This window comes from Mobula birostris, chromosome X (assembly GCF_030028105.1).
Source record: "Mobula birostris isolate sMobBir1 chromosome X, sMobBir1.hap1, whole genome shotgun sequence".
Classification (NCBI taxonomy): Eukaryota; Metazoa; Chordata; class Chondrichthyes; order Myliobatiformes; family Myliobatidae; genus Mobula; species Mobula birostris.
The window spans coordinates 4,378,016-4,389,510 of NC_092402.1; the positions used below are offsets into that span (position 1 = coordinate 4,378,016).

The 11,495-nt window shown below is 49.8% G+C and overlaps 1 protein-coding gene across 1 annotated transcript in view; it reads right to left on the reverse strand.

Moving 5' to 3' along the window:
* The window catches only part of ccr7 (chemokine (C-C motif) receptor 7), a 31,680-nt gene extending 23,693 nt beyond the window's left edge, over positions 1-7,987 (reverse strand). The window contains exon 1 of the mRNA XM_072249750.1: positions 7,735-7,987. Coding sequence (XP_072105851.1) covers positions 7,735-7,750 — 16 coding nt within the window. The 5' untranslated portion in view covers positions 7,751-7,987. The remainder of the gene's footprint in view (positions 1-7,734) is intronic.
* Positions 7,988-11,495: the final 3,508 nt, after the last annotated feature.

An 11,495-nucleotide genomic window follows, 5' to 3' on the forward strand; every position in this document is an offset into this window, starting at 1 on the left:
GGGAACTGGGTTGGAGTTGGATTTGAGGACTGGTTTTGGGAATTGGGATGGAGTTGGATTTGAGGATTGGTTTGGGACTGGTTTTGGGAATTGGGTTTGGATACTATTTGGGAACTGGGTTGGAGTTGGATTTGAGGACTGGTTTTGGGAATTGGGATGGAGTTGGATTTGAGGATCGGTTTGGGACTGGTTTTGGGAATTGGGTTTGGATACTATTTGGGAACTGGGTTGGAGTTGGATTTGAGGACTGGTTTTGGGAATTGGGATGGAGTTGGATTTGAGGATCGGTTTGGGACTGGTTTTGGGAATTGGGTTTGGATACTATTTGGGAACTGGGTTGGAGTTGGATTTGAGGACTGGTTTTGGGAATTGGGATGGAGTTGGATTTGAGGATTGGTTTGGGACTGGTTTTGGGAATTGGGTTTGGATACTATTTGGGAACTGGGTTGGAGTTGGATTTGAGGACTGGTTTTGGGAATTGGGATGGAGTTGGATTTGAGGATTGGTTTGGGACTGGTTTTGGGAATTGGGTTTGGATTCGATTTGGGACTGGGTTGGAGATGGATTTGTGAATTGGTTTTGGGAACTGGGTTTAGATTCATTTTGGGAATTGGGATGAAGTTGGATTTGAGGATTGGTTTGGGACTGGTTTTGGGAATTGGGTTTGGATACTATTTGGGAACTGGGTTGGAGTTGGATTTGAGGACTGGTTTTGGGAATTGGGATGGAGTTGGATTTGAGGATTGGTTTGGGACTGGTTTTGGGAATTGGGTTTGGATACTATTTGGGAACTGGGTTGGAGTTGGATTTGAGGACTGGTTTTGGGAATTGGGATGGAGTTGGATTTGAGGATTGGTTTGGGACTGGTTTTGGGAATTGGGTTTGGATACTATTTGGGAACTGGGTTGGAGTTGGATTTGAGGACTGGTTTTGGGAATTGGGATGGAGTTGGATTTGAGGATTGGTTTGGGACTGGTTTTGGGAATTGGGTTTGGATACTATTTGGGAACTGGGTTGGAGTTGGATTTGAGGACTGGTTTTGGGAATTGGGATGGAGTTGGATTTGAGGATTGGTTTGGGACTGGTTTTGGGAATTGGGTTTGGATACTATTTGGGAACTGGGTTGGAGTTGGATTTGAGGACTGGTTTTGGGAATTGGGATGGAGTTGGATTTGAGGATTGGTTTGGGACTGGTTTTGGGAATTGGGTTTGGATACTATTTGGGAACTGGGTTGGAGTTGGATTTGAGGACTGGTTTTGGGAATTGGGATGGAGTTGGATTTGAGGATTGTTTCGGGACTGGTTTTGGGAATTGGGTTTGGATACTATTTGGGAACTGGGTTGGAGTTGGATTTGAGGACTGGTTTTGGGAATTGGGATGGAGTTGGATTTGAGGATTGTTTCGGGACTGGTTTTGGGAATTGGGTTTGGATACTATTTGGGAACTGGGTTGGAGTTGGATTTGAGGACTGGTTTTGGGAATTGGGATGGAGTTGGATTTGAGGATTGGTTTGGGACTGGTTTTGGGAATTGGGTTTGGATACTATTTGGGAACTGGGTTGGAGTTGGATTTGAGGACTGGTTTTGGGAATTGGGATGGAGTTGGATTTGAGGATTGGTTTGGGACTGGTTTTGGGAATTGGGTTTGGATACTATTTGGGAACTGGGTTGGAGTTGGATTTGAGGACTGGTTTTGGGAATTGGGATGGAGTTGGATTTGAGGATTGTTTCGGGACTGGTTTTGGGAATTGGGTTTGGATTGTTTTGGGGGACTAGATTGGGATTGCATTGGAATTGGGTCGAGATTGAGTTAGAAACCTTAGCTCAAACGGTAATTGCTTTTAGTTGGGAGGACTCAGGTTGGTATTGGAGTTGATTTGCAAGCTGAGGTTAGGTCTGAAGTTGGGTTCAGGGCCGGGACTTGGATCGTGTTTTTTAGGTTTTTAGGTTTTTATCTGGGGGCTGAGACTGGAGTTAGCCACTAGCAGAATTAAGAAAATGTCACAGTGTTGACACCAGGAAGAACAAACGCTCTCACTTTTCTCCGGCTGCTTGTCACTTGCCTGAAGGAGCCAGGTAACGAGGGCAGATGCAACCACAAGCTAATGATATATTGTACTCACTCACTTCCTGCGACCACAACTCGTACTCTTGGTGACATCTCCACCGGACGTACATTGTGGGGTTTGTGGGAACATGCTTCAAGTGAGAGCCTCAGAAACTAAGAGACTAACAGCCAGACCCAGATTCTCTTCCACCAAACCCAAATCCAACTCTGCCCCAAGAATCGAGGGTCAAATTTATTCAACAAATACAATCCTGTACAAAAGTCTTGGCCACACACACACACATATATATCTATAGCCAGGGTGCTCAAGACTTTTACAACATACAGTAGTAATTTTATGCATTGCACTGTACTGCTGGCACAAAAAAAAAAACAAATTTCATGACATGTGTGAGTGATGATAAACCTGATTCTGGTCTGGGTCTCTATTGTGGACTGAGAGAGGGAAGGGGGCAGGGAGAAGGGGAATCATGGTTGGGAGAAGGGGACGGGAGAGGGGAGGGAGCAGGAAGCACCGGAGAGACATTCCGTAATGATCAATAGACCAATTGTTTGGAATCAAGTGACCTTGCCTGGTGTCCCAGGGCTCTGGGTATGTCTGCACCTGCACCGCCAACCACAAACCCGCGCTCCCCTCCTCTACCACCTGTCCCACACAACCTTCCCGCGGCCCTCCAACCTCGCCACTCCCAACGTCCGTTGCTCCCGCCAGGTTTACAAACTCGCTGTCCGCTCCACGTTGACAAATACACCACGGTGCAGAAGCCGAGTTATATGTATGTGCCTAAGAATTTTGCACAGAACGTGTATTAGGAATTTGCTGTTGCGCGTTGACCAGGGCGCGACAGGCATAGAAATCAATATCACTGAACAATTCCAAAGAAGCGAGAATTATACTAACAAATAAAGTTATAGTTAAGGTATGGATGCAGAATAAAATGTGCAAATAAATTTTCACTGAGGTTGGGTGAGACTACACCTCAAGGTCATGAGTCAAGGGTGAAAGGTGAAAAGTTTAAATGGGACACGCAGAACTCCTTCTCTCGGAGGCCTTGGTCCCGAGTGACGTTGTTTCGTTTGGCTGCAGACATGTGTACGGTTGAGTGACAACAATCTTTAGATTATTTAGATTATGAGGACACGCAATCCTCTTTTATTGTCATGTAGTAACACATGCATTAAGAAATGATACAACCTTGATCTTGAAATTGGGTTCATCTAGGATTCATTTTCAGATCTGGATCTGAGTCAGTCTTAGGGGAAGCTCTGGTACTTGGGGAAGAACCTATGGTGTAAATACTTAACCATAGTAACATCGAGAATTCATTAACTGCACGAATATAGCTTCCAGAATAATGAGCGAGTTTCCCCATTTCTGGGAAATCGCTGAAAAGTCCATCGAAGTCAGAGGACTTTTCAGAGATTACTGTCCAATGACAACCTCTCCCAATCCCGACCGGGAGTGAGCCCCTTCACTCGGAGGGTGAGGAGATTTCTGAGTTTCTGATGCAAGGGGTTGTAGCTACTTCGTGTTTCCAATCTGACACCGACATCTCTTTCTGAAAGGACCAAGATGCAGTGGATGTGGAGAGGATGTTTCCTATAGTGGGGGAGTCTAGGACCAGAGGACACAGATAGAGTGCATGTGGAGAGGATGTTTCCTATAGTGGGGGGAGTCTAGGACCAGAGGACACAGATAGAGTGCATGTGGAGAGGATGTTTCCTATAGTGGGGGAGTCTAGGACCAGAGGACACAGATAGAGTGGATGTGTTGAGGATGTTTCCTATAGTGGGGGAGTCTAGGACCAGAGGACACAGACAGAGTGGATGTGGAGAGGATGTTTCCTATAGTGGGGGGAGTCTAGGACCAGAGGGCACAGACAGAGTGGATGTGGAGAGGATGTTTCCTGTAGTGGGGGGAGTCTAGGACCAGAGGGCACAGATAGAGTGGATGTGGAGAGGATGTTTCCTATAGTGGGGGGAGTCTAGGACCAGAGGACACAGCCTCAGAATTGAAGGGCGTCCATTTGGAACCGAATTTCTTTAGCCAGAAGGTGGAATTCATTACCACAGATGGCTGTTGAAGCCAAGTCTTTGGGTATATTCAGAGTGGAGGTTGATAGGTTCTTGCTTAGTTGGGGAGGGGGTCGTGAAGGAGAAGTCAGGAGAATGGGATTGAGAGGGACAATAAATCAGCCATGATGGAATGGAGGCAGACTCAATGGGCCAAATGGCCTAATTCTGCCCCTCTGTCTCCTAATCTTATGGAATGAGGAGATGAGGCCCACCGGCTACCCCCGCCTGTCGCAGCCGGTGGACCGGGCTGTGGCCGCTGCCCCATGCAAACAGTGACCTGATTGCCGCAGGTGAGAGCTGAGTGACCGGCGGGGGGACCGAAGGTGAGTGAGCTGCTACCCCCACCCCCTCAGAATGGACACGACAAGCCCCTTCACCACAGCTGCTGCCTCCTCCCCCAGGCACCCCATAAATATCCAGTCTATGTTTTCTGCAGCGGGGTCAGTCAGCCCTGGCTCTGTCGCCTATCAAAACACCTTTGCAGACCTCTCATTGTAGCCCTGTCCCCCGCACGTTTGTTAGACACAGCACTGTTCCACACACAGCTGGAATTTGCTACTCAACCGTCCGTGTAGCGAGGCACCCACCTCTCCGCGCAGCCGACAAATCCAAAGGGACGGCAGAGACCGGTGCAGGATCCTGTACCTCCTTCCTGATGGTTGAGGGGGTAATAACTGTTCCTGAACCTGGTGGTGTGGGACCTGAGGCTCCTGTACCTCCTTCCTGATGGTCAAGGGGTAATAACTGTTCCTGAACCTGGTGGTGTGGGTCCTGAGGCTTATGGTTGAGGGAGTAATAACTGTTCCTGAACCTGGTGGTGTGGGTCCTGAGGCTCCTGTACCTCCTTCCTGATGGTTGAGGGGTAATAACTGTTCCTGAACCTGGCGGTGTGGTTCTTGAGGTTCCTGTACCTCCTTCCTGATGGTTGCAGTGACGAGAGAGCGTGTCCTGGGTGGTACGGGTCCATGATGATTTATCCAATGTGTTCAGTGGTATCCCATGGAACAGCATCTACCCTAGTTCCTTAAGGTTGTCGTAGCTAGGTGGGGCAGGTAATGGGGACAAGCTCCCACTACCTACTAAATGCTCTCAGTGACGTGCATCTCAAACAGTCTCTGACAACCAAGTCCAGCTCCAGGCCTTTGTGTGTGGTTTAGCTACTAAGCCCGGTGGAACCGTTTCTACTGACAGGAGAAGGGACAAGGGCGGATCAGTCTCATGTTAAAACCAGTTGGTCCGGCAGATGGGGCCCGTCAGCCATGGTGGGCAAAGTTCAAAGTTCAAAGTGCATTTATTATCAGCGTACATATACGTCACCATATACAACCCTGAGATTTATTTACCTGTGGGCGTACTCGTCAAATCTATAGAATAGTAACTGTAAACAGGATCAATGAACGGTCAAGCAGAGTGCAGAAGACAACAAACTGCGCAAGTGCAACTATAAATAAATAATGAGAACGTGAGATATAGAGTCCTTAAAGTGAGATCATTTGTTGTAGAAACATCTCAATGGATGGCCAAGTCAGTGATGTCATCCCCATTGGTTCAAGAGCCCGATTTTGCGGGGGGTAATAACTGTCCCTGAACCTGGTGGTGTGGGTCCTGAGGCTCCTGTACCTCCTTCCTGATGGTTGAGGGGTAATAACTGTCCCTGAACCTGGTGGTGTGGGTCCTGAGGCTCCTGTGTCTCCTTCCTGATGGCCGAGGGGTAATAACTGCTACTGAACCTGGTGCTGTGGGTTCTGAGGCTCCTGTACCTTCTTCCTGATGATTGAGGGGTAATAACTGTTCCTGAACCTGGTGGTGTGGGTCCTGAGGTTCCTGTACCTTCTTCCCAATGGCAGCAGCGAGAAGACAGCACGTCCTGGGTGGCGGGGATCGCCTAATGACGGACGATGCTTTTCTGCGACAGAGTTTCGTCTAGACGTGTTCAGTGGATGAGAGGGCTTCACCCATGGTGGTCTGGGCCGAATCCACCGCTTTTTGTAGCTCACCTGGGATAAGGGCAACGCTGCATCTCCACCCTCCCGCTGCCTTGCGGCTACACCCACTCGTGAGGAAGTCTTCGGGAGAGAAAATCCGGAGCTCTAAGGCAGTCCCTACGTTGAGCTCCAAGCTGACCGGCAACTCCTGGTATCGGGTCTCTGCCGTTCCTTTGGGTCCATCAGCTGCTTGGAGAGGGGGGGAGCCCGCTACACGGGGCAGCAGCTCGCTCTCCGTATCGTGCTGCCCAGGCCTGCGCATCAAACGTAGACAACCGGAACGCAGCCCCCAAGGTTAGCCCCTGTCAACGGAGGGGCTTGCTACCTGCAGCGAACACGAGTCACGGTGCGTCTGACCGGCATCACCTTCCGCATCACGGAAACCGCAGGAAGTAAATCACCTCCGACTGGGCGATCAGAACTTACTGCCGGGTCCGCGGCTACAACTCGGAGCCAAACCCGGACCCTTGCAGTGGGTTTGAGATTCACGCCCGCAGCTGATTCCCGAACGCCAGGATGAAATGCAATCTGCAGTCAAAGCAAAGAGCTGGAAGACGGTGAGCAGACCTCACTCGGCTTGCCCTACACTTCCAAGCTCAAAGTTCGGTGTCACCCGACTGCATGTGTGTACTAATCAAGCGAAACAACTTTCCCCCGGACCACGGCGCACCCACACAGCGTATATCTCACCCGGCACAGGAAACAAACTATTGCCACAAATAAATCAGTAGAATATCATTCAAACATGCATGCACAGGTAAACAGTAAGCAGCTCGCTGTCCCAGTGACCAGACCCCGGTGGTGACAGGGAATTCATAATTCTCCCAGCCCAAGGGAAGGATCTGTTGCCCAGTCTGACAGTCCTAGTCCTGATGCTCCTGTACCTCCTTCCTGACGGTCGTGGGTCACAGAGAGATTGTGAGATGGGTGGTGGTGATGAGACTCCGGTGGTGACAGGGTATTCATTAGTCTCCCAGCCCAAGGGAAGGAGCTGTCACCCAGTCTGATAGTCCTAGTCCTGATGCTCCTGTACCTCCTTCCTGACGGTGGTGGGTCACAGAGATTGTGGGGCGTGGGCGGTGGGGACCCTCAACAATACTTTAGACCCTTCGTCTGCAACGTTCCCGGTAAATGTCACAAATACTTGTGGTTGGGGAAGATGTTGGAGAGCCCGATGATCTTGGTTAACATTTACTGACACCGGTCACAGAATTAACTTGTGCCCAAGGAACTTTTAAAAAAAAAATTAAAATCATCAATCAACTTGCGTGCAAGTTTTCTCCCCCCGGACCAATGCCTCCCCACACCTGTGAGAAAAGTGATTGTGTGCAGTTACATAATTGGTGGGGAAGTGAAATTGGGCAAAAAACTGAACGACCGTTTGCTGGCCGCTGCGAACGGTCCCGAAGGACGTTATCTGACCCCGGGGCTTCACTTTTGAATTTGAACGCCAGAGATTTCTGCAGAGGAGCGGCGGACAGAAACGCCGCAGGAGCTGAGTAAGGGGTCCGTGGAAATGAGTGAAACTGCCAACCTTTTCAGCCGGGACCCTTCAGCAGGAACAGGAGATCGGTGCTGCGTGGAGGGCGTTTAGAATTCACTTACCTCTGGAAGCTGTCATCTTCGCCTCGAAAGAGAGCGCAGAACGTCGGAAGAAAGTTGATTTTCTCTCTCTCTCTCTCTCTCAAAGTTTTCCTGGGATGAAGCCGGGCTCCGTTCTGGGTTGCGAACTCGCTTAATCCCGTGGTGTTCCGCAAGGGGCTGGCAGATCGCTCTTTCAGTCGCTGCTTTAACTTTGAACGTGCAGCCGGCCACGGTCAGGAACCTCCTCCCCCTATGCGCGTCCCTCAAGCGTCTGAGCAGCCGCCGTAGCCCTGGGGAGTATGTAAACTGATTTAACACGTGGCTCCCTGGCGAGCTGCCCGGTCGATCGAACGAGGCCAAGTTTGTCATGGAAGCAGCCCCCTTTCTCCGGGACTTCCCGATCAGCTGATTTAATACGCTGGAGCTGGGCACTGTGACACTTTCTTAGAGCAATGACACAGCAGGACGGACACCGGGGGACTGTCCGAGGCACTCTGGTCCGGTGACACGCGATTTCAGGGAAATACCACGGGACTGGGGGAATTACTGGCATTTAGCGGAGACAACAAGGTGTTTTCCATCCCGAGTCTCTACCTTTCACGGCGGAGGAGCAGAAAATGAGACTCCCGATTCGGGAGGTGGTGGGGTTGCAAGCGGGGAGAGGTGCGCCTGAATCCCACCTGCAGATCACAGATTTTCTCCCTGACGCTGAGGCGATACAAGGAGTGGGCCAGACCCGCAATTGGAGTACAGCGAGCACTTACTACGAAAAGACGAGCTGGCCCCGAGGGGGTCCGGAGGAGGATTACGAGAATGATTCCGGGACTGAAACGGTTAACAGACAATGTACTCGCTGGATTTTAGGGTGGGGTGTGAGGGAGCCTCACTGAAACCTATGCAATATTGAAAAGGTTAGACGTGGAGAGGATGTTTCCGATAGTGGGGGAGCCTAGGACCAGAGGGCACAGATAGAGTGGACGTGGAGAGGATGTTTCTTATGGTGGAGGAGTCTGGGACCAGAGGACACAGATCGAGTGGATGTGGAGGGGATGTTTCCTATAGTGGGGGAGTCTAGGACCAGAGGGCACAGATAGAGTGGGTGTGGAGAGGATGTTTCCTATAGTGGGGGAATCTGGGACCAGAGGACACAGATAGAGTGGATGTGGAGAGGATGTTTCCTATAGTGGGGGAGTCTAGGACCAGAGGGCACAGATAGAGTGGATGTGGAGAGGATGTTTCCTATAGTGGGGGAGTCTAGAACAAGAGGGCACAGATAGAGTGGATGTGGAGAGGATGTTTCCTATAGTGGGGGAGTCTAGAACAAGAGGGCACAGATAGAGTGGATGTGGAGAGGATGTTTCCTATAGTGGGGGAGTCTAGAACAAGAGGGCACAGATAGAGTGGATATGGAGAGGATGTTTCCTATAGTGGGGGAGTCTAGGATCAGAGGACACAGATAGAGTGGATGTGGAGAGGATGTTTCCTATGGTGGGGGAGTCTAGGACCAGAGGACTCAGCCTCAGAATAGAGGGACGTCCACTGGGAGCAGAGATGAGGAGGAATTTCACTCAGAATAGAACGACATCCATTTGGAATGGAGATGAGGAGGAATTTCTTTAGCCGGAGGGTGGTGAATCTGTGGAATTCGTCACCACAGATGACGGTGGAGACCAAGTCACTGGGTACATTTAAATCAAAGATTGATGGGTTCTTGATTAGTCAGGGGGTGAAAGGTTACAGGGAGAAGGCAGGAGTATGGGGTTGAGAGGGTTAATAAATCAGTCATGATGGAATGGGGGGTGCAGACCCGATGGTCAAATGGCCTAATTCTGCTCCTATGTCTCGTGGTTTGACTGTGGGACTAGGACAAGCTCAGCTCCAGGTCCTGCTCAGACAATAATGTTGCACCAGGGGGATGTGTTCCCTCGGCACTAACCACCACTCCCCTCCTTCACCTCGCCTATACCTTCTTATTCAGGCTCCTTCCCCCTTCTCCCATGGATCAATGGGGTATGCCTGCAAGGAACGATCCTCATGGTTTGCACATGGTGACATTTATGTACTTCTGACAATAGGTTTATCTTGCTCTTTGAACTCTTCCCTTTCTAGTTCCTTAATGATTATCCATCGCAGTGTTCTGCTGTCGCAAAGGTGCCAAGTTTCACGGCACACGCTGTCGATATTGAACATGGTTCTCATTACAGAGAGCCCCAGTCACAGACTTGAACAGCACAGAAAACGGGTGACAGAAATCCCTTTGCCCATGTTCCCCAGTCCAATCTGCTCCAAAGCGAGGTCTGTGGCTCTCCAGGCCCTGCTTGTACACGTGCCCATCCCAAAGCCTAGGTTCAGCAACAGTTATTACCCCTCAACCATCAGGAAGGAGGTACAGGAGCCTCAGGTCCCACACCACCAGGTTCAGGAACAGTTATTACCCCTCAACCATCAGGAAGGAGATACAGGAGCCTCAGGACCCACACCACCAGGTTCAGGAACAGTTATTGCCTCCACAACCATCAGGAAGGAGGTACAGGAGCCTCAGATCCCACACCAACAGGTTCAGGAACAGTTATTACCCCTCAACCATCAGGAAGGAGGTACAGGAGCCTCAGGACCCACACCTCCAGGTTCAGGAACTGTTATTGCCTCCACAACCATCAGGAAGGAGGTACAGGAGCCTCAGATCCCACACCAACAGGTTCAGGAACAGTTATTACCCCTCAACCATCAGGAAGGAGGTACAGGAGCCTCAGGACCCACACCTCCAGGTTCAGGAACTGTTATTGCTTCTCAATGTCAGGAAGGAGGTACAGGAGCCTCAGGACCCACACCACCAGGTTCAGGAACTGTTATTACCGCTCAGCCATCAGGAAGGAGGTACAGGAGCCTCAGGTCCCACACCAACAGGTTCAGGAACAGTTATTACCCCCTCAACCATCAGGATGGAGGTATAAGAGCCTCAGGACCCACACCACTAGGTTCAGGAACAGTTATTTCCCCTCAACCATTAGGTGGAAGATACAGGAGCCTCAGGGCCCACACCACTAGGTTCAGGAACAGTTATTACCCCTCATCCATCAGGAAGGAGGTACAGGAGCCTCAGGTCCCACACCACCAGCTTCAACCATTAGGCTCTTGAACCAGAGGGGATAACTTCACTTGCCCCATCACTGAACGGTTCTCACAACCAATGGCCTCACTTTCAAGGTCTCTGCATCTCATGTTCTTGATTTTTATTGCTCATTTATTTATTACTATTATTTCTTTCATTTTGTATTTTCACAGTTTGTTGTCTTCTGCACTCTGGTTGAACGCCCCAGTTGATGTCATTATTATGCTATGGATTTACTGAATTTACCCTGAGAAAACAAATCTCAGGGCTGTATATGGTGACGTAGATATACTTCGGTAATAAAAATTTGCTTTGAACTTTGAACTTATTTTTCAGCAGCAGTGCAGTAGATAATAATAAAATTGTTTATTACAATAAGATGCATGTATCAAAAAAGAAAATTAAATTAAATAAGTCGTGCAAAAAGATTGGGGGGGGGGACATCACGTGGGTTCATTGTCCATTCAGAAACCGGATGACAGAGGGGAAGAAACTGTTCCTGAATCGCTGAGTGTGTGTCTTCAGGCTTCTGTACCTCCTCCCTGATGGCAGAGGGGAAGAAGCTGTTCCTGAATCATTGAGTGTGTGTCTTCGGTCTCCTGTACCTCCTCCCTGATGGCAGAGGAGAAGAAGCTGTTCCTGAATCGTTGAGTGTGTGTCTTCAGACTCC